Source organism: Patagioenas fasciata, chromosome 5 (assembly GCF_037038585.1).
Source record: "Patagioenas fasciata isolate bPatFas1 chromosome 5, bPatFas1.hap1, whole genome shotgun sequence".
NCBI lineage: Eukaryota > Metazoa > Chordata > Aves > Columbiformes > Columbidae > Patagioenas > Patagioenas fasciata.
This window is the reverse complement of record NC_092524.1, coordinates 34,646,415-34,664,804: the sequence shown is the minus strand read 5'-3', so window position 1 is coordinate 34,664,804 and position 18,390 is coordinate 34,646,415. Positions and strand designations below refer to the sequence as shown.

At 43.4% G+C, this 18,390-nt stretch overlaps 1 protein-coding gene and 1 long non-coding RNA gene across 11 annotated transcripts in view; one reads left to right on the top strand and one right to left on the bottom strand.

Annotated features, from left to right (window-relative positions):
* The window catches only part of RAD51B (RAD51 paralog B), a 400,284-nt gene extending 384,410 nt beyond the window's left edge, over positions 1–15,874 (top strand). For 3 of the 9 annotated variants that reach the window (XR_011739359.1, XR_011739354.1, XM_071809293.1), the window contains one exon: positions 15,524–15,712. Coding sequence is in view for 3 of the 9 variants with exons in the window: in XM_065838638.2 (XP_065694710.1) it covers positions 15,524–15,675 (152 nt within the window). In the remaining 6 variants the exon portion in view is untranslated. Of the gene's footprint in view, positions 1–10,579; positions 10,692–15,523 lie in introns of those variants that run through there. The other 6 variants (XM_065838638.2, XM_071809295.1, XM_065838639.2 and 3 more) reach the window with 4 other exon arrangements.
* Positions 205–17,094, bottom strand: LOC139828103 (uncharacterized). 2 transcript variants are annotated; one of them, XR_011739361.1, is made up of 3 exons: positions 16,257–17,094; positions 6,956–7,154; positions 205–669 (listed from the first exon to the last, which is right to left on the bottom strand). It is a non-coding gene; the product is annotated as an uncharacterized lncRNA (long non-coding RNA). The 2 variants fall into 2 exon arrangements; XR_011739360.1 differs by lacking the exon at positions 16,257–17,094 and adding an exon at positions 7,422–7,673.
* Between the last annotated feature and the right edge of the window lie 1,296 nt (positions 17,095–18,390).

Below are 18,390 nucleotides of genomic sequence, written 5' to 3'. Positions count from 1 at the left end.
GCCAGTCAGCACTGGATGGAGACCTCTGGGTCTGTCTCAGAGCTGGTTTTCTTTTCCTCCAAACACAGCATGGGACTGTGGAATTGGACTATGTATAGCAGACATGTTAACTTCACTTTCCAAGCAAAACTGGCTATGAAAGGGTTAACCCAACTGATTGCAACACCTCAGTAAAATTGAGGGAGGTGGAACTTAAGTCCCGAGTCTTAATAAAATGCAGGTGTTTTATTGTTAGGTTTAAAACTCCTTGTTTTCAGACTCCAGCAAGCATTTAGAAACAAGAGAAAAGTGCCATTGAATAAGAAACTTGGCAACAACAGGCCATGCAAGGCATTTACAGAGAATGCAGCATTCACTGGCTGAGGCCTACCTTAAAGTTCAGGGAGGGAAAACAAAACATAAATATTAGATAAAAGACACTTCTCACACATGCATCTGGCCTCCAAGGTATTACAGTGGGATTTAACTTTTGACATTCTCCTTTCCACCATCATGACTTTGCTGTCTTACCAGCTCCTACAGAATACTTATACTCTCATTTTTCAACCTTTCTTCTTATTTCCAGTCTGGTTGGGTGCTCAACAGGGTGACAGGCATCATGAACACTGCAGTTGCAGTGCAGAGGTAACTCCACTGTTCTTGCAGCTGCTTTTCTGGCAGGGATAGGACCTTTTTTGGAAAAAAAAAAAAAGAAAGAAGAAAAAGAAAAAAACACCACCACCAAACTAATAAAAAGAAGTAAAGAAATCATTATTCACTGTTTTGTCCTCTTTCACTTTCCCTCCTTAACCCAAGAAAGCAGAAAATTTTGGGGAGCACCTTTTAATACACAGCAATGAGTTTGGATTACAAAGTTAAATGATTGCTCTGGACTTCGAGCTTTAGCTTCAAGTTCCTCATGTATTTGGAGAATAAAAGTAGTTATGACTGACTGAAGGGAAGTGGAACATGAAGAATCAGGCCTAACATTACTGTATCATCATCCCTGTGGGCCTTGCCGTCGTGGAGATGGGCTGGGTATTTTTGGTACCTGTATAGTGAAAATAGTTAACTAACTGCCATCCAGAAAAACTCATCCCCTGGGAGAAAGTCAAGCATTGATTTCCCTGGCCTTAGCCATGGTGATATAAATCAGCTGTCACTACTAGGGTAGAAGGACAGAAATAGTCCATGGGGCACCTGATAGGATGGGAAGGAAAGGAGTAACTCTTGGGTTTTGATGCAAGAGTTTCACAACTGTAATTTAGTAGGAGATGATCGATCTGCCAGTCATTTAATTTAGAAGACTGACAGGTGAGATGCAAACAGTACTAAGCAAAAAAACCACAAATTACGTACAGAAAATCTAAGGCAATGAATATAAATGACACTGATGGAGCTGTTGAGTTTATAAACATTAGTACATGCCACTCCTTGTTCACATGGAGCAGAGAGATCAGGATAGCTTGAGTAAATACAGAAAACTGAAGAAAAAAAATTAAAACCTTTCCTAATCAGAAGAGGAAACCCAAACAAGCCCAAGCTGTGTGCCCTGCGTGCACCATTGCACAGCGGCCCTGCTACAGTTGCTGCACTGGACCATCCAAACTGAGGGGCTGGAACACCAGCACCAGGCGGAGGCAGCAGGGGCGAAAGAGGAGGGTAAAGTGTAGATGACACACCTCTGAGAATAACCATTCTTGACTCCCAGGCATCATCAAAACCAGAGGTATTTTTAAGAAGTATCTTATGAAGGTGCAGTGGAAATGCAAACTGCAGATTAAGAGAGGAAAAAAGAGCAGAAATCTTCATTAAGAGTATCTCAGAAATCTTTGTAGGAATCTTTACGTTGGCCTGCATGTGGCCCTTGAGGAAAATCAGACAGGAGAAGTCTCTGTCACCGTTTGCTAGCTGCACCCAATTTTAGGTCTTCCCTGGCCTTCTCCTTTCCCCCTTCGCTCTGTGAGGCTGCTTTTCACCCCACTTCTACTCACCTTTGCAACTACCCGTTCCTGTTACTAGTGTCAGCAGTTCTCAATCTTCTCAGACAGCGCTGCTGTCATTTGTGCCTTGCCACGTGAGGGAAACAACCCCTGCTTTCTGTTCCCTCCGGAAAAGTCACTGCAGCTTAAGCTCTGGCAGAGCTGGGCCAGCCCCTGCTGAGCACAACCCCTGCCCAAATCCAGCGCGTCAGACTGCAAAAACTGGCGGTGCCTCTGGCCTCAGAGCAGGGACATAGCCAAGATCAAAGTTAAAAGCATGGTTTCTTTAGTCTCTGTTCAAACTGGCCTTTATTTTTTCTTTCCAGTCTTACAATTGTGCTTTAGTCTCTGTTCAAACTGGCCTTTATTTTTTCTTTCCAGTCTTACAATTGTGCTTATCTTTTCTGATGCATATTATCATACATAGTCGCTGAGAAGTAGTGGATGGCTTTGCAATAAAACATGTACAGCCAGGCCAGAGTGTTTTCAAATTAGCTTGTGGCAACTTTGAAATAATTGTGATGTCAGTCATCAAAAAACTCAAGATAAGTACTTTATACTAGTACTAATTATTAGCAATAATCACTAGTGGTAGGCCTTATGGTTATCCTTGCAGATACTGTTAACTCTTCCATATCATACAGGAGAGACTCTTCATCTAAACAAACACACTGTTTTCTGTGCTGTAAAATTGTCTTGCCTTTGAGTTAAAGAGATGAGTTATAATCGTTGTATCCTGTTTCTTATTCCTCCATCTTTGCATGATGGAAGTTCCTCTTCCAAATTTGATTTCTCTCCTGTGTATTTATTTTAAATGCCCCCCAAAAAAATCCTTTGCAGCTTTCTTCTGTACATATAAAATGAGGTAGTTAACTATTTGTAAAAGAAACAAAGATCCTCATTTGAAAGAATAATAAACAGATAACTCCTTGTAGAGGGTGGCACCAAGACTGAGATTGTGCCAATAGCACAGAGAACAGAAAGGATTAATTTCAGAATATTGAAGATCAAAACCTTTGCTTTTATACATTTTAGTGTATTTTAAGAAATGGTTAAGGATATTTTTAATCTTATTCTCCAACTTGTGTAAGTGGAGTAAAGAATGTCTGCCCTAGTTTGTTTTTTATTTCTTCTAGCCTAGCCTAGAAGGTTTCAGTGTTACCTTTTGACAGGTGATCTGTAGCTTTTTTGGTGGGAGTGAAATTCCTGAAGTGCTTACATGCAGAGCAGCAGGACTCAGTGGCCTTCATTTCTCAATAGGTTAGAACTGGATTTAAAGGGCAGTGGTGCAGATGCCTCCATCCCAGCCAGGGCTCAGAAGAGATAGGTACGAGTACAAAACTGTTTGCTTTCCCTTCCCCTTGCATTACTGTGGGATACTCGCAAACATTTAATTAAAGCTATTGTATGCATGCTTAACTTGGAGATATCTGTGGTTCCTTGAAGCCATTACACAGGAGCACCAAAGAAAATAGAAGGGAGTCACTGAAGGAAAATACAAATGAATTAGAAAAGCATAGCAACCAGAGAATACATTTCCCATAATACAACAGTCAAAGGTCATGAGATCACAGATGCTCAGTTGCTCATGCATATCTTCTATTCTCTCCACTTGCATGCTTGCTCCGGAGAGGGCAAAGATTTAATGAGGATGGGGCTAGCTTTAGCAGTTCTCACCCTTCCTCACACCCTACATCTGAAAGAGCATTGAAAGCCTCTTTGAAGTTGGAATAGACACACATTGAACTGTCCCAGTGCACACATACAATCTGGGGTTTTCTCATCAGGTACAAAAATACAAGGTGACTGTTCTCTTCCGGCTGCCCTGGATGTGAACAAAGCAATTGAATCAAAGACTTATTGAATTTCGGCGTGGAAAGGAGTTTCTCCATTGCATTTGTCTTTTCAGCCTGCAGTAGCAGCCCTTCTCAGTCTCACAGTTTCTATTAGCCAGTTCATTTTCCCTAGCTCCTTGAGGAGAAATCCTGTGCAGACAAAGCAGTGCACTATTTACAGGAAGCTTGGCAGGGTCAAAAAGTGACTGTAAAAACGATCTCTCGATAAAACACACAGAGTATCTGCTCTGATGTAGACTCTATTAGAACCTGGCAATCTCTGATTTGCTATCAGGACCTTGAAGGTGATTTCAGAGTCAGATTTGTTAAACTTGGTGACATTGTAAGTGTTATCACTTGTCATTAGCAGAGCTTACTTAGTTGCTCCAAGTCCCACTTAATTTATCCAGCTCACTAGCTGCAGCTTCTGACCTACTTAGTCACTTCCTGACTTTGATTTTCGCCTTAAAGCTTCATTTCTGTGTTGGCCTGTGGTTGCCATTTAATCTTAATCAAACTTCCTTGGACTTCCATTACTGTCAAACTCCTCTCGCCCTAATACCCACCCTTCTGAGTGCAAGAAAACTGATTTACAGCCAACAGTCTGCCTCTTCTCTTGTGCTCTAAGTTCATCTTTGCTTTGTTTTTCTTCCTATATGAGTCACTCCTTCCCTCTCTCTGAGCCACGGTGCTTCGCTTTCTGTTCCCCTCGGCCTGTGCACGCCTTTGCTGCGGGGATCTGGTGAGCGTTAATGCGTGTGCCCAGATACCATGTGCAGATTCGGAAAATGCTGAACACAAAGAAATTAAGTTGGCCACAGGCTGCTACAGAAAGTCAGCAAGTTTAATATGCTTTTGCCTCTGACCAGAAATGATGACCTACTCTGTCCTTTTACACCAGGGGTGTCAAACTCATTGTCACCGCGGACCACATCAGCCTCACACTTGCCTTCAAAGGGCCGAATGTAATTTTAGAACTATATAAATGTAACTACTCCTGTCTAAAATTACATTCGGCCCTTTGAAGGCAAGTGTGAGGCTGATGTGGTCCCCGGTGACAATGAGTTTGACACCCCTGCCTTATGCCTTTCTTAAGAGCTACTTATGCAAAACATAGCTCTTTAGTCTGTGCCTCCCAAACCTAGCATCTCCCCTGCTATTCAGGGCACCTGTTAACCATACAGGTACGGTAAGGTGGGTACCAGCTTAAGAAGTTCCCTCCTGCTACAGTAACATGTCTATAAAATAGACTTCTTTGGCCAGTTTCCTTCTGTGACTTACAATCCCATTTAAAGATGTTAATCCAGTACGATGATGACTTTTACCTGCACAGGGGCACTTCTGAGCTGGTGAGGCCTGTTGTTTTTATAACTTCTTTCACCAGCACAGAGAAGTTCAAAAACCTGGCCCTGTGCTCTTTGAATGTCAGGTACCAAACATTTGATGGCAATGGCAGCTGCGTATAACACGTGGGAGAGATTTGTTGAGCCTCTCCTTACATGCATATGCTCTCCCAGCTCTTTTTTCACTATACCCAGTTCCCTCTTCCTCCTACTTCTGTGCTCATGAGCACTTGTACTCTTTTATTTGTTGTAGTTTTGTTGTGGTTTTGACGTATGGAGCTTATATGATCCATCGCTGAGTACAGCCTTGTCCTCTTAATAAGCAGAAAATACCATACATTTTGGAAGGAGGAATTAGCTACACGCCGTTCTTGTTAAGCCTCTCCTTCAAGTTATCTCAGCTTGAATTGTATTTTTGAACTGCAGTCACTATGCAGCATTGTAAGTTGAAAACAACCAGTTGAGCCCTTCCCAGCAAAGCTTTGAGTGGCCCTGATACTAAGCGTGGAGGAGAGATAAGAAGCACATTGGAGCTGTCGGATGGCTGTATCTGAGGGCAGGGAGTGAATGGAAACACCCCCTCCCGCTGGCACTGCCTGCCTCTGGGCCGGGGGAGAGCAGCCAGCCCAGCCGCCCGGGTTCACACGCGGCAGGAGCCAGCGGCCTCTCGGCTGATGACAGATTAGACCCAGGGCCTGGTTAGTGGGAAGACTGTGATTAGACCTCAGCAGCATCTGCCTCTAGCACCAAAGGAATTACTGCTGCGGGCTGCGATTTTCTCAGCAAACTGTAATTATACCAGAAACCTCATTCCTACCGTTTTTTGACAACTGAAGTGCAAAAAAAAACGTGGGCGAGGGTGCAGGGAAGCAGAAACTGTGAAAGCAACAGGAAAGAGACACCTGTTTGTTTTTGTTCAGATATTCCAATTATTTTCTCTCATTTTTTTTCAGTCAGATGAATCACAGATTGGTTTTTCCCAAAGGCCAGTGCCAAGGTTTAGCTCCCTGAAGTTGCCCTGCCACCCACCTGAAGCTGATAGGACACATCCTCTCTGTGCACTTATGCCCCGTGGCATCATAGATGAGTGTGGTGGCGCTTGCAGAAGGTACCACACCAGCCTCTGCCCTCGCAGTGTCCTCTCCCTCTTCCCATGGGAGCAGCAGTGTGGAGTGCTGGACTCTGACCGCAACTGGTCTCAGGACACCCCTGGGAAGGTATGATCTGGGCAGAAGCATGAGCTATTGAAGATCAGGCAGGGTGAGTTTGAACCTTACTCCCAGAGGCCCTGTCTGGACTAGGGTTTAAGAGTTTGAACTTGAAAAGTGTTAGGTTGTATATAGTAGCTCTCTGTTTTAAAAGCTGTGGAACAGGCAGTCTAAGTTTGAACACCTAATAACACCTGGTAAGTTTTGCCAAAGTAACAATGTCAAAAAAGAGCAAGATTTCTTTGTGAGATTTCTCTACCAGAAAAAAACGTTTTTGTTTGTGCAGTTGTAACTCCATAGAAGCCTGTTTGCTGTGTTTTCTTTGCTCAGAATATAAGAAGAAACAGGGTTGGTTTTTATTATTTAAATCTAGGAGAGAAGGAGAAATATCTAAGAGTAGAGTTTGCCGACATAACTTTACCATCTAATACTTAAAATGTAGACAAAGTCAAAATGATTCAAAGTAATCTATGTGCTCCTTTCTTAACTTTCCTCAGGGCTTTAATATGACTGTTCGGTGTACTTTGAAGGCAAGAGTGTCTCGTCTGTGTTAAACAATTTTACATCAACACTATACTCATGTAGAAGAAAGCAGAATTGTTCCTTACCAGCACGTCTGCCCTCCATCCCGCAGCATGTCTGGCAGCACAGCCAGGGATGAGTGTGGCAGCAGAAACTCGACCCTTGGGGCTGAAAGCATGGGGAGGCAGTATGTTGGCAAGCAGATCGCTGTCTCCAGAGCCAAGTCTCTGTAGATACTGGTGGGAAAGACACACATCTGGAGTTGTCTGGAATTGGCGCAAATTGCTGTGGACAAAGAGGAGAGAAAAGAAGGGTTAGAAGGAAAGTGGAAAGAACGTTTCTTACACATTTCGCTTTCTTTTCCATCTGCTTGTGTGATGATGCTGTGAGCTATTAAACAGCTGCAGTGCTCTGCCCTGGAAGGGACTGAGTTTTATTAGAGATGGAGAATGAATCCCACAGCTAAGTGCTTTGGGAGCCCCCAAGAATGAAAGGGGCAATAAGAATAAAGTTTCTCTGATATTGTGCTTGATACAGCTGGGACTGTAGCACCTGGGGCAGGAGCTGGAGAGGCTGCTCTAGCTTCTCTGTCCTGGAGGCCCTGGCAGACACTGGGTACTGCTGGGTACTTCTGACTCATCCTTTGCGCAGTAGGTGAGTCTCTCTTGTCTTTTGCCTTCCAGGCAGAACCTCCTGACTCTCCCACACTCATTCCAAAATTCAAGGAGAGCAGATTTACTCAAGCAAAAGGTGTTTGCAGACTGCGAGATGACTGCAAGACTGTGTAGCTTGGGGAGATAAGGGTAGTGGAGGAGGACAGGGGAAAAGGAGGAGCAGGCATATTGCAACTGCCAAGGACTAAGCAGAAGAGTATTTTTTTTTGCATCCATTCAGACGCTCAGCTATTTCCTGCGTTGTTCCTGCAGTCAGCATGCTCCACCTGCTTTTACTTAACCATTTCCTGTTTATGGCTTCCAAAAACTTTCTGGTGAAATCTGCCACAAGATCAGCCTTTACAGTCCCTTTTGGGCAGGCTTCACTAGTTTTTTTTCTCTCTCCTCCATGCACAGGCCTTTCAGAGTGAGGAGCGGTGTTCTGTGTGTGCATGTCTGTGTGCATGTGCGTGTGCATGCAGCCAGCAAAGTGTGTGCTCGCTCACTTATTCTTTCTGTCTCCATATGCTCCTTTTTTTCTTCTCCTGGTGCTTGCTGCTTTTTGCAAACTTGAGCAAAGAAACAAGCAGTCGCACCGAAGGCAGGTTCTCCCTTTTCTGGAGTAGAGGGCTCCAGATATTTAGAGGAAAGATTCTTCCTATTACTTTCAAATGTCTGAGAGCTCTCCCACAAATAAGGGTTTCAAATTATTTTCTGTCTTTGAAAACAGTGACGCAATTTCTTCTAGTCTGCTGTCCAGTTTCTCAGATGTGAAAGGCAAGGTGTGAGGAGCAGCAAGGATCAACCAAAGGAAGAATAGATCTTTCTTATATTGAAGATGGCTCCCACGAGTCCCCACCTCACACTTACTCACGTCTTGTAAAAATCACTAGAAAAGCATGCACACTTCAAGTAGGTCTCCTTAGCCAAACTGTAGATAACACTGCAGCCACCATTAAAATGAAATCTATTTGTCACCGCTTTTGCTGTTTGTTTACTTTCTGTGTTTCTCTTCTGGAGCAGTGAAAATAGATTCTTCAGTTTCCTCACTGGTTCTCATGCTCTTGCAGAGCACTGCAATGTTTGGGTTGCGGTGAGCACTGCGGGGGAATGTTCCCTTCTTAAAATAAATCATGGAAACATTTCTGTTGGAATCAGGGCTAGTAGAAGTTTATTTTTTTTTATAATAAGAAGAATGTCGGGCCAGCTTTGACCTGACACCATATCCCTTTAAAGAGAACAGGCTTGTGATGAATGTCAGTGTATAACTGCTGACATGTATATATATGTATGTTTGTATATATATATATACATGCGTACACACCAGTATACATGCCAGTTGCACTGGTATAACAGAGCACTGAAATCATCTTCTAAGAATGCTGGACATGTTGGCCCTGTCTCCATCAGGCAGATGTGCAAATTTATTAGCTAGTCCTACAGCAAGCGAGCCTAAGCCAGGGCGCTTAGTTGGCTGACTGAGGCATAGAAGGCGCAGGTCTGTTAGCGTGCAGCGTGCACTGGCACTGAACCATTTCATGCTTCTGTAATTGTGTTGATGGGCTCACACGCACGTGTCTGAATATTAGAAGAACAACACTAGATTCCCTGTTTTATCTGTAACATAAATATGCACAGGTAGCACTTCTCTATGGGCTAAGGGGTATGGTCTGGGCATCGCTAGTGTCCAGGCAGCTGTCTGCTGTCAGCATAGCACAACCCTACTTAGATCTGAGTTTGCTGAAGTAGCCTTCTAGCCGTCTGTGAGCAGCTTGTGAAGTTTCTTTTGAATCAGGAAAAGGAAGCAGTTGTTTTCTGTACTGAAGTGTCTTTCAGATTGGCCCAAGTATGTAAAATGGTTACTTTGGTTCCCATCCAGCCCAATTCATTCAATAGTTTGTGTCAGGGTACTTGTCATCAGTGGCATTTGCCCAGGGTGAGTCACACCCAACCAGGCAAGGATCTGAGAGAGCCTTCAAATCTTTTTCATCTTCATTTAATAGGGTACAGCTCTGGTAAATTCATGACTGTATTGTACCACGCAGCTCTTCCTACAGCAGTTCCTTTTCTTCTAACCAGTGTTCAGCCCAAGAGGCAGCTACTTCCAAAGGAGACTCTCTGGTTCAGTGCCCATCTTTGTTTTCCAGATGGTTCTTTCACAACTCTGCTTTCTTGTTACATTGCCAGTTTGGGTGCACTCAAGATATTTTTGCTTTCCTCCTCCACCCTGAAAATGGAGGAAAGCTGAACAACATGTAAATGTAGCAAGAGTGAGACCCTCAGGGAAAATGGCAGGAAGGTGTAGAGGACCACGCAGGACTCTTTCCAAGAAATGGGTAGAAAGTTCATCACATGAGTCACTGAAACCTTAGGTGACTAAGTTCTTGAAGAATAAACTGTCAGGAATATGATACAGGACAGGACAGTTGCAGGGGGAAGGAGAAACTTCTTAAATAGCTCCTGTTTGTTTTTCTGTCTGTGGTTCGTTCCTGAGGACGTTGCTGTGTCCCTGGCCAGGGCCAGGGCAGCGTGCAGTGGTGCCAGCCCTTGCATGCAGGGGCAGCAGGAGAGAGGTGCCCAGCACTGGTGCTCCTGCCACAAGGCTGGAAGGGATCGGGAGCACTCTATGGCCATCACTTCAGCTCCCTTCCCTTATCCGTGCCCGCCCTGTGGGAAGGAATATTGATAACTGACATGTTTGGGCGATTTTATTGCTGGTGACCATGAAGATGCAGTATTGAAGGCAGGCAGCCTGTGAGAGAAGACTGTACAGAGCCCAAGTGGATAAAGTAAGACAGGGTCACTAGTGCACGTATGCCATCTGAATCAATTTGCCTCTTTTTTCATGTATCAGCAGGTATGAAACCAAGAGGAAATGAACATATTAAAACTCTAATTCTAAGCTCCTTTAAAAAAAAAATTCTTCCTCTACCTGCTCCAACCAGTAAACCAAGTTGTATCAATAAAACTGACCCAAAGCTCTGAATTTGGATTTCAGAGAAGGTCTTAAGATTTTAAGTGCCAGTAACAACAGAAGCTGCGTGATTCCCTCCACAGCTACCTCCAGAGGAGCTGAACCAGCATTAGCAGCAGCGGGAAATGTTTGCAGTAGTATCTGAGTGTGGAGAAACCCCAATGTTCCAGTAGGCCGCTGCCAGTTCCCGTTTTGGTGAGTTTCACCCGGGGCATTTAACGTTTCAACATTAGTTCTGTGTCTCATAACACTGTTTATGTAATGATCGCTCATTTGGTTCCCATTAAAATCATAGTATTTCTTCTGTAAACCACTGCTTGTAAAAATCAAGCCACCCAGTTTTTCATGAGATTGTAATATAGGAAATAATCTGTAGGATGCATGCTGTAATTGTCAAATGGAGAACAGGGGTCTTTTTTTCCCCTCTTGGACATACGAAGTTCACATCTCAGAAGTAGGAACATGAAAGAATTGCTGAATCTATCTCCTGCAAAAACACTATGTAGTTGCTCCTCAGTAGATGTTCCTCAGATACTACATAGATAAAACGAGAGTCTACAGCTCCTCGTAGTCAGAGTGGCAAGAATCCTCTTAAAATTGTAGAAATGGTAGGTGTAGCTCTCACAGGTTGTCCCAGCATCGCTACCTTTCGAGGCAGCACAGAATGGTTCCTAGCATTATGTGTACCAGCACTTTGAAGAATTCTGTTTCAAATGCCTGGAACAATGGGGGTTTCACCGCTTCCTGTGGGAGCCTCTCTGCAGCCTAACTCCTTTCACCATCTGGAGTGTTTTCCTGAGCGTCTGCCCACTTTTAACTTTCTTTTAATTGTGCACCCACTATTTCTTCTTGAAGGTGGCTTGCCAAAAGTTTCTGTTGTGCGAAATTCACGTTACATGGTGCTTTTTTATTTTTTATGAGGATCAAGAAAACTCTGAAAGATTGATGGCTTCTTCTCTTTGCTTTTTATTCCTCAGAAATAATAATAAGTAATTAATAATGTATTACTGCTTTTCTAGTCATTCATCTCAGCAGTTTACAAGGAAGGTCAACGTTGCTGTGCTCTTTTTACAGATGGGAAAAACTGAAGTACAGGGCAGGAAACAACTTGCCCGGGAACATTCAATGAGCCCATGGCAAGGCTTGGATTTTTAACCAGGTTTCCACAATAGTGCCCTACTTTTTTTTTTACTCTTTTTTTCTGGTCCAGTCCAGTTCCCTTTGTCTTTGTTGGTGTACCTAGGAAGGACAAGCTTTCCATGAACTTTATTCAGAATTGTCATATTGTAACTGAAAGTTCAGCTTGTTGAATATTTAACAGTTACTATCTTTCCAATGTGTTGGTTAAGCATCCTAATTAAGTAGTGATAAATAAAACCAACAAAGCATTTTAACAGACTGATTCAGTCCCTGGGGCCTCTGAGCTGAATTTCCTTCGGCGAGCCTGTGCTTTCCCAGTTGCAGATTGTCCAGATTGAACACGGTATATATCAAGTACACTCTTATCAGTGCACTGCAGGGAGATTTCCTTCCTCCTTAGTGCCACCATGCTTACTTAACTTCACCTGTTGTCTTTCCCTTAACTGTGGTTTTCGGTAAGTACATTTCTCAGAATCTGGGTAGTTGCTGAATTATCAGTCTTCCAATTTGGAACAATAACACCGTGATCAGTAGAGCACGATATGGTGAGCAGAAGGCGATTCCCAGCCTGGCACTGCACAGCCTCACCTGGGGATCAACCGCGCTCTGGCCTTAGCACAGAGCTCTCCAGGGGGTGTTTCTCCTACCTGCCTTAAAGCTTCTGCCTGTCCAGCCTGTCATTTCAGGGAATATCTCTACAGGGACTAGATCCACCTGAGCGTATGGTAAGACAAGTTTTGTTCTGAGCTGCCTGTGGGAATGGCTGGGGAAGTCGGCCGCAGCAGCGTGCTTGCAGTCTCGTCTGCAGGGGTCTCGGAGCTGCCCCACGCTGACCTGACACTGAATTGGCAGCACCCATCATGTGCAAGGGGCAGCACTCTGTGTGGATTGAGATGTAAAATTAGAGCTCAGGGCCAGCCAGATAGAGTATATCTGAAGGAGAGCACATAGATCCTTCTGGCTGCTGACCACTTTCAAAGTGTGCCAGTAAGTGAAGCCCTGACCATCTCAGCTGTACCCTGCACTGCTCCTTCAGGCTTCCTTTATTCCAGATATCGTTGAGCCGGCATCTGAGGATTTACCAAAAGCTGCAAGACTGCTGCATGTCACTGAGCACATTGTCTTTGCTTTCAGATTGAGTCTGAGAAATCACCTGTGGTGTCCTGCTTATGCCTCCTGGCCGTGTGAATGGAGGAAGCTAAGAAGCAACAATAGATTACATAAAGCAGGGAAATCCCCCACAAACTTCTCCCAGACTATCTCAAACTGAAGTTGATTTGCATACATACACTACAAATAACTTTGCAATGGCTTCTAGCCCTGTGAAAGGGTTACACATGCTTGCCTATAATCATTTAGGTCAGTTCCACCAGTTGGATCACTCAGAGAAAATAAAAAAGACTGAATCAGAGCTTGTAGAAATCTAAGCAGTTTTAGGTAGCATCAGCCTCCTTCAGATAAGGATACAACTGGGTAATGCTAGTCCACACAAAATCAATGGGAAATGTCCAATACCTATTAGTAACCAGCAGTTATTCTAGAACAACGGTGCTTGAAAGCTATGTTAAGTTTCATAATTTGTGATTATGGATGGGGGGTATCATTCTTCAGCTAAACTTGCAACTAAGCTTCCTATACAAACCCTGTTTTGTGGGAAATGGACCTTATTGAAAACCAGAAAGAAGCTATAGTATCCTGTAGTTGAAACCTATGGCCAGCTGCTTTACAAAATCTGAGACTCATTAGGCCTGGAATTCCTGAGCAATGCTGTTCAAAAAGCAGTGGTGTTAAACAGATTTCCAAAATTCCTGTGATTTTTTTAAACGTCGTGGTTTAACAGAAACAAACAAGTTAGCAAGAAGAGAGATGGCATATTGGAAAGCATATTTACTGGGTTATCTCATGCTCAAAAAATGTAGCTGGCTGATATGACAGTACAAAAATGTTTTACATTGTCTTTGATGCACTGAGAATGACAATGTTTACAAGTCTAGTACATCACGACTCCAGAATGCCTAAACTCCTCTTGAAGACAGACGGTATTATCTGTTCCCTTACTGAGAGTGGGCTTTTGGGGTTTGGGGGTTGGCTTGTTTGTTTGTTTTCATAGGATAAGAATACAAAATTCCCAAAGGCTCGCTAGAACTGTTACTTTGGAAAGAATTTGCTAACTTACTCCCTTTCATAGCTTTCTATTGAAACAAGTTCTCAGCTACATTTCCTGCCAGGCCTCTCTCAAAGCTGCATGGTTTCTTTAGGCTCTCCAGCTAAATTCACGGAAGGATTTTCTGTACATTTTCTGGGGTGCCAAGTCCACTCTACATTAAAATTAAGTATAGCCGGATAGGGATATAATTTTAAACAGTGCTGTAGATGCCCTGCAGTAAATACCAAGGCTGTATTAAACAGTCTTAGAGGTACTTTTGTTGGTATGGAGTATTTCCCTTGAGGAGTTCATGAAAGGTGAATGTGTGGCTGAGGTGGGGTTTGTTCTACCTGCATTAGGGTTATCATCGTTGTCAGTATAGTTATACCAGGACAGCCTTATGAGCAACTCTTTTCTGGCGTAGTTGCTTTTCGTATAGTTAAGAAACAGGGCTAGAGAGGAGAAAAACTGAGACACAACTTCCCTTGACAGCCTGTGTAAGCCTTGTGTTTCATCTACAGTATCACTTCTGCTAATATTAATAATGTCATGGCCTGTCGCAGTGGAATATCTTGCCTTTCACGCTCCTCCTTTCAGCTTTGTTGTCTTTATTCAAAGCTTGAATACAGAACAATAGGAATCGGCCCAGGTATGAACTGGCTGTTCTGCAGAGTCCTTCAGGCAACTGAGCTCTGCCTGTGCTACGATGGAGCTTGTCTCAGTGGGTCAGCTGGAGACATCAGAAGAGGAGAAGCACATATTTGAATAGACCTGGGACACCTCGCAACACAGTCAATAGCAGCAAACATGAGGACATGACATGATCTGACTGATGATTCATTAGTACCTTGGATATTTTGGTCCTGATAACTATGTTTGTTTCTTCAGTTTGCATTCTTTTCATCAGCTTCCAAGTTGATCAGGAAGGCTTTTGTTTTGTTTTGTTTTGTTTTTTTTAATATCTCCGCTCACAAACAACAGCCCATTTTCTACATAAGGTGTCTAGTCCACAGTACCATCATATCCTGTATTTGCATAGTAAACTTAATCCCAAAGCATCTTACAGCCTGGCACTGACATGGGACTAAGATTGGAAGAGGAGCAGCTCATACTGGTTAGGAAGCAGGCTCTGCTCTCAGCCTAGGTATTAGGAAAGCATATAGGGTGGAGCCATATTTTTTTCTCTGAATCCAAGGCAATTTGCTGATAGTTGGAAAACATATTGGTATAAACTGTGCTCTATTTAATTCTAGGGAATGTGTTTGAAATGTAGAGAATAAGCCATGGTGGGACATGTCAGTCCTCTTGCACTTCGCATTCTCTGTTTATAGGGACTGGCTACCAAAAAACAGATTTATTGGAAAATTGATGTGATGCAAAGGTCCTCAGCAAGTATACACTGGCCTTCGGAGAGCTCTGCCAGAAGATGGTAGAGAGGCCCAAACTGTTCTAAGGTTTGGCTTCAGAGCACAAAAGTGGCATCAGAAACTTTGCCAGCCAGAATGAAAATGAGAGTCTGGACATTGGTAACTAGGACAGGCAGACAACGAAAGGAGGTTTGCTACATATGAGTCAATCCATTTTGAGCAAGTCTGTGAAATTAGTTCATAGTGAACTAATTACCTTGATTTATTTTGTGGATCAAACAGTTTTCCAGGTGGTTGTTCACTGGAGGAAACAGTAACTTTGTGATCTCCTTCTGACACACTTTGTATTGAGGTGTCTTTATTGTGTGTTTCAGGTGGAAAGGATCAAACCGATTTAACCTGGGAAGGAACCAATCCTGCCCTGCAGACCATACGAGTGAGGAACACTGCCTTGAAAGATACTGTACTTGATGCTGCTTTACCCAACACTACTTCTGAGACTCCAAGCAATGCATCCGATCTGTAGAAAGGACAAATTAAACCTCCACTAAGAAATGAATGAATGACAGTAGTGGGCATTCTTTTGTATCTTTAAAGACTGACTTTAAAACCAAGTGCTCTTCGTTGTGTCTGTAGGACCATACTTAACCATGGATTTAGTGAAATCCTGTATTTTGCTCAGCTTAATTGAAGTGACATAGTAATAAAAGCCTTTGAACAACACACATGTTGCTGGAGAAGCATAGGCCACATGTGCCTTCCTGATTTACCCTATCGCCTCCCCAGGAGTGCTTGGTGTCCACAGCCCATAACAGTGAAATGTTCACTTCTGCTTTTTGAAGATGAATGATAAACCCACTCATCAGCTTGATTAAGAAGCAATAGTTTGGTGAGCTCTTATTCCTGTAACTCACTTGAAAATCACCATTGATGGTGTAACAGAGTTGCTAATAGCAAGGATCTGACAGTTCAGAATGGAAGGAGAACAGGTAGCAATCCAAAAGGTGGGAAGATCAGTGTGCATTACACCTGTTAAACGTCCTCCATCTTCAAAGCACTTTTGCAGTATTCACAACATGACTACAAACCACAAAACTATTTACTCACCTTACAGACTTAGAGAATGTATGATGTGCTGGAGGCTGTTGAAGGCATCATTGGCTGTGCTGTGATCAGGATCACCTTTGAGCAACCTCTTGAGAAGCAGAGTAGCCTGTACAGAAATACAGGTGGTCTGGAGCACTGTTGAAGTGGCTGTAGGTAACCCAGCAAGGACATCAGCTGTGGTGGGGCCGCCTGTGGTGGTGACACGAGCAGGTTGCCTTCTGCTGTTTGCTAGGCAGTCTTGAGGTGATGAGAGAGTTCCTGGGGGGCACGTGGCCCCTAGTAAAAAGTCCAGCACACCCTTACTGTGGCAGTGCATGAGACTGAGGAGCTGATGGGGTGTGGAAGGTGATGTCGAATCATTCCCAGGCACCAAACAGGATGGCATGGAGGAGGCTAATCCACAGCTGTCTGCTTACATACCCAGTCACCCAGCTTTGGGCTATCCTTTAGTAAAGAAGTTTCCATCACAACAAGGAAGCTATTCCATTTCAATAAGCTACTTATAAAAGCTAATATGTTTCACCTTGGGGAAGAGCAGTTTTCCAGATTCAAGGTTACCAGTTCTGTGCTTTGAAGAGATCTTTGTAAAACTTAATTTTAATTTTGTTTTAACTAAAGTTTAGATTTTCTTCTTGACAGTGCTGCACTACTGGCTGTTCAGTCAAACCCTGCTGAACTTGCCTGTAGCCATTTTATCTGACTATCTTGTAAATATTTGGTAGAGCACTCAGACACAGAAGTGTTTTTTGCTCTTGCAGTCGCATGCCTGGTTCCAGGATCTTTCAGAAGCACAAAAGGCTGAAGGCAGGGAAAATTCCACTGAGATGGATGTGCGTCTCCATGGAGAAACTGCTCTCTGTTTACACTAAAATTTCTCATTGCTGCCTCTTTTTAAAAAAAAAACATGGAAGGATAGAAAGGGGAAGCTGGAGATTAGGGGTTTTTTTGTTATTATAAACACCAAAATGCAAGCACTGTTTCACTCATTTCTCTCATATTACACAGGACAATTTGTCATTGGAGAGGGAGATAAGAATTTTAATGCTCTCTGCACTACCTGGGAAATTTTCATCCAAGTCCTAAAATGTTTTACAAACATTAATGAATTAAAGCTTAATCCCCTTCTTCTCCACCCAGTGAAACAAGTGCTAAATACAGCTTAAAGACAGGGCTAATGCGGCTAAAAAATTTGTGCCTTGTCTGAAGTCACACGGGCAGCATAGCAAGAGGACTTGGGTCTCTGAGTCCCAGCTTTCTACCTTACACAACAGACAACACACATTCCCTCCCTTTTCAAGGCTTGCTGTACTTCCCCATCTGGAATATTATGAAAACACGCTGGCATCACACCTTGGGATAACCTTGTTTTTTCCCCCTTGGAACAGAGAGACTACTCACAGCTGCTGTCCCGCGGGATTAAGATGTTGAAAAGACCAGAGAGGGACTGGGGGGGCTAAGCAAGTCACTGCTCTGTCTGCCTTGGGCATGTTCTGCCTCTGCTGCCAGTGGAGTTGGTGAACTATTGCGAGCAACCTCAAACATTTTTGTATGTGCTTCCTTATAATATTCAGACAGGATTGTGGAAAAAATGCCATAATCAAAGAGAGAACTTGGCTGACATGAAAATTGGACAGATGAGCCAATAAGTCACTCCTGTATTGAATATATGTGATTTCATTATCCTTCTGAATGTGACCTGCATTTCTTACTGCTTCTTATTATCAGAATCCTATAACTACTGCTGCAGCCCTCTCTTTCCCCTCTTCAGAAGAGACGGATAATCCATCACCCAGCTCCTCTCCAGTGGTATGAGTCAGGTTTTCACCGGGGGGATTCATGGGCAGGTGAAGAGAGTTGTTCGCAACAGGACTGAGCAAAAAGCAATGTGCACATGAGTCATGAACTGGAAGGCAGGAAACGAATCTATAGGTTTAAAGGTTTTGAATTATTTCTTTTCCCTTAGCTTCCCTTGTCCACGCCAATTGACAACCAGACGTGCAAAAGGTAGAAATGTATTGACAGTGGCTGGCATAAGCGAGACTGAGAGTTTCTCCCACTGCGCAAACAAACCTGAAGTCAGTCAGTCCCCAAAACCAGATCAGTGTGTACCAGCTATTCCAGCCCTTGTAGCTGA